Source organism: Myxocyprinus asiaticus, chromosome 29 (assembly GCF_019703515.2).
Source record: "Myxocyprinus asiaticus isolate MX2 ecotype Aquarium Trade chromosome 29, UBuf_Myxa_2, whole genome shotgun sequence".
Classification (NCBI taxonomy): domain Eukaryota; kingdom Metazoa; phylum Chordata; class Actinopteri; order Cypriniformes; family Catostomidae; genus Myxocyprinus; species Myxocyprinus asiaticus.
This window is the reverse complement of record NC_059372.1, coordinates 940,401-945,000: the sequence shown is the minus strand read 5'-3', so window position 1 is coordinate 945,000 and position 4,600 is coordinate 940,401. Positions and strand designations below refer to the sequence as shown.

The 4,600-nt window shown below is 37.3% G+C and overlaps 2 protein-coding genes across 2 annotated transcripts in view; one reads left to right on the top strand and one right to left on the bottom strand.

The window, feature by feature from the left end:
- The window catches only part of mogat3a (monoacylglycerol O-acyltransferase 3a), a 26,770-nt gene extending 23,372 nt beyond the window's left edge, over positions 1 to 3,398 (top strand). Inside the window, exons 6-7 of the mRNA XM_051661607.1 lie at positions 2,748 to 2,827; positions 2,897 to 3,398. Of these exons, the coding sequence (XP_051517567.1) occupies positions 2,748 to 2,827; positions 2,897 to 2,971 (155 nt within the window). The 3' untranslated portion in view covers positions 2,972 to 3,398. The remainder of the gene's footprint in view (positions 1 to 2,747; positions 2,828 to 2,896) is intronic.
- camta2 (calmodulin binding transcription activator 2) overlaps positions 1 to 4,600 on the bottom strand; it is a 248,222-nt gene that overhangs the window by 139,674 nt on the left and 103,948 nt on the right. The gene's annotated exons all lie outside the window — the stretch shown is intronic.

Below are 4,600 nucleotides of genomic sequence, written 5' to 3'. Positions count from 1 at the left end.
AATCACACACTCATACACACACAGAGACAATCACACACACACACACACAGAGACAATCACACACTCATACACACACACAGACACTCACACACACACACACACACACAGAGACAATCATACACACACACACACAGACAATCACACACTCATACACACACAGAGACAATCACACACTAACCACACCATACACACACACACACACAGAGACACTCATACACACACAGAGACACTCACACACTCATACACACACACACAGAGACACTCATACACACACACACACAGAGACACTCATACACACACACAGAGACACTCACACACTCATACACACACGTACACACACACACACAGAGACACTCATACACACACACACACAGAGACACTCATACACACACACACACACAGACACTCATACACACACACACACAGAGACAATCATACACACACACACAGAGACAATCATACACACACACACACAGAGACACGTACACACACACACACACAGACACTCATTCACACACACACACACAGAGACAATCATACACACACACACAGAGACAATCACACACTCACACACACACACAGAGACAATCACACTCATACACACACACACACACAGAGACAATCACACACTCATACACACACACAGAGACAATCACACTCATACACACACACACACACAGAGACACTCATACACACACACAATCACACACTCATACACACACACACACAGAGACACTCATACACACACACACACAGAGACACTCATACACACACACACACAGAGACACTCATACACACACACACACAGAGACACTCATACACACACACACAGAGACACTCATACACACACACAGAGACAATCACACACTCATACACACACACGCACACAAACACACACACATTTGCTAAATACATTTTTACTATAGAAAGTTTGAAATTGCTAAATGTTTGCTCTGATTCTTCTGTTTTATACTCTAACTTTATGATTTTGCAGTTCATTTCTGTTTCTTGATGTTCATTTTCTTGACATTATTATGGCATTTACTTTGAGTTATTACATTTTCATGTTTTAAATAAATAATTGGTATAAAATGCTTATTCTGCATTTTTGTAACACCATGGTCAGGTTTGATTGCGAGCATAATGACATACACTGGCGGCCAAAAGTTTGGAATAATGTACAGATTTTGCTCTTATGGAAAGGAATTGGTACTTTCAGCTGATCACAATGTATAATCAGGACATTAATAATGTGAAAAATTACTATTAAAATTTGAACTTAAACTACTTCAAAGAGTTCTCATCCACGTGCAGCAATGACAGCTTTGCTGATCCTTGTTATTCTAGCTGTCAGTTTGTCCAGATACTCAGGTGACATTTCACCCCACACTTCCTGTAGCACTTGCCATAGATGTGACTGTCTTGTTGGGCACTTCTCACGCACCTTACAGTCTAGCTGATCCCACAAAAGCTCAATGGGGTTAAGATCCATAACACTCTTTTCCAATGATCTGTTGTCCAATGTCTGTGTTTCTTTGCCCACTCTAACCTTTTCTTTTTGTTTTTCTGTTTCAAAAGTGTCTTTTTCTTTGCAATTCTTCCCATAAGGCCTGCACCCCTGAGTCTTCTCTTTACTGTTGTACATGAAACTGGTGTTGAGCGGGTAGAATTCAATGAAGCTGTCAGCTGAGGACATGTGAGGCGTCTATTTCTCAAACTAGAGACCCTGATGTACTTATCCTCTTGTTTAGTTGTACATCTGGTCTTCCACATCTCTTTCTGTCCTTGTTAGAGCCAGCTGAGACAACGTTAAGCTTCATTTAATGAACCAAATATCTTTCAACTGTGTTTGATATAATGGCAAGTGATTTTCTAGTACCAAATGATCAATTTATCATGATTACTCAAGGAGAAGGTGTTGGAGTGATGGCTGCTGTCTAGATTTGATCAAAAATGACTTTTTTCAAATAGTGATGGTGCTGTTTTTTACATCAGTAATGTCCTGACTATACTTTGTGATCAGTTGAATGCCACTTTGGTGAATTAAAGTACCAATTTCCTTCTGAAACAGCAAAATCTGTACATTATTACAAACTTTTGGACACCAGTGTAAACTGCAAAAACTGACACTTCAAATCAATTTTACAATGCTAAACTCTGACAAATAATAGTTTGATAATGTCTAAATATATATCCAAATGCATATCTTACAACAACACAGTATGTGTCTACAGTCATCTACTGGCTGTTACTGGTGTTCAACTCATGTTATTTATATTTTATTCACCAGATGGCAGCAATCTGCCTCCAATTTATGCCACAATCTCATATTTTCTTCATGTTTCAACTTATAAAATTGTAAGTTCGTAATTATTTATTTTTTATTAAAAAAAAAGTGCTTATTTGAATATGCAAATTCATGCTAAAATGTAGAAATGTCAATCAAAATAGCATAAAATCCCCAAAGAAATGCATCATTCTATTGTTCTTCAGGGAAGAAGAAATGATATCATCATCATCATCATAAAAAAGAAAAAGAAGGGTTACACATCCGACCCTTCCGGTCAAAAATGACCGTGAATACCAAAACGAGGTGCCATTTTTCAGTACCATAGGAGGGTCAAAGTGCTATTGATTTGTTTAGGGAGATGAAACATGTTTGTTTTCGGGAAACACTTAAGTGTACCTGCAACTAATCTGAATTGTTTGATAAGGTAATATCGTTCTGTGTTTGTGTGTGTCTTCAGTTGGACGGCCCATTCCTGTAACTCGGACGCCGTGTCCCAGTAAAGACGATATTGATGCACTTCACTCTCTATATATGAAGGTGAATAAAACACAACTGCATTATTATGTGATACTTTATGAATACTGATTAAATCATTTGTGTTTTCAGGGTCTGATAGAGCTGTTTGAGGAAAATAAAAAAAACTACGGCATCCCAGAAGACAAACATCTCAACTTTATTTGAACTCTCATCTGTTTGTGTGTTTCCTGATACTACTGAATACTTGGTACAGTGAATATATGCCATGGAGAGCTTAACTTGATAAACGAATGGTTCAATTGATTTGTGATATAAAGTGTAAACACTAAATGAACAACCGTCATACCTGATATTGATCCACAGTTATTATCTGAACCAATTAGGATCTGGCCAAAATGATTTTAGTGCCTTTATTAGCACAAATGTGTATTTTATTGCTACTTTTACTACATAACAAGGTATCACGTAATCAGTTTATGCATACTAATAGCAATATTGTGGAGAAATTATAATCAGTAGGGTAAGTGGATTTCTAAAGATTTTTGTTTGTTTTGATTTTATCCAGGAATGTAAAATAATCAGGGCTTTTATCCACTCTGGTGTACGAAAATAGGAAAATAAATAAATTGGTACTAGTTCATAATTGTTTGTGTTTAATATCTGCTTGTGGTGAGTATTGTTACATTTTCAAAGCAGAACTACACTGATAACTGTGACATTTTCAGGTGATTTTAAGGTGTTTTATTATCATTACAATGTAATTGCACTAAAATCCAAACATGTACGTTTATTTAAAGGGACAGTTCACCCAAAAATGAAACTTCTCTCATCATTTACTCATCCTCATGTCATCCCAGATGTGTATGACTTTCTTTCTTCTGCAGAACTCAAATGAAGATTTTAAGAAGAATATTTCAGTTCTGTAGGTCCATACAATGCAAGTGAATGGTGACCTGAACTTTGAAGCTCCAAAAAGTGCATAAAAGTAATCCATAAGACTCCAGTGGTTTAATCCATGTCTTCAGAAGTCATATGATAGGTGTGTGTGAGGAACTGATCAATATTTAAGTCATTTTTTCCCTCTAAATCTCCACTTTCACTTTCAGATACGGTGGAACTAAACAGGCACCACTTGTTGCTTTCAGATGTAAAAGTGTAAAAAAAAAAAAAAAAAAAAAAAGAACTTACATTTTGATCTGTTTCTCACCCATACGCATCATATTGCTTCTGAAGACATGGATTAAACCTCTGGAGTTTTATGGATTACTTTTATGCTGCCTTTATGTGCTTTTTGGAGCTTCAAAGTTCTGGTCACCATTCACTTACATTATATGGACCAACAGAGCTGAGATACTCTTCTAAAAATCTTCATGTGTGAAAGAAAGAAAGTCATACACATCTGGGATAGCATGAGGGTGAGTCAATGATGAGAGAATTTTTTGGGCATTTTTGGGTGAACTGTCCCTTTAAATGCTCGGTAGATGGCGGACCGAACCTGAATAACGTTTAAACCCATTAAATAGGCCTGTTTTAATTTTTGCTTACCGATTCAAACGTTTGTGAGCCAGGTGTGAATTTGCACCAACACGCATAATGTTACATTTACCTGATTTATGAGTGAAGTTTCAGATTTGCGTCTGTCTCCGGTCTGTGAGAGAAATTTACGCATCGTACTACGGCGAAGGGTTTGCTCATGAATATTAACTACGCACTGCTGACTTTAATTGGTAACCTTCGTGGAGCGTCCAGTCACGTTGTCTCATTAATATTCATGAGTCATGCCTTCGCCATAGTAGGACTCGTTTGTTGGAGCAGAGGCGGAACTTCCGGGTG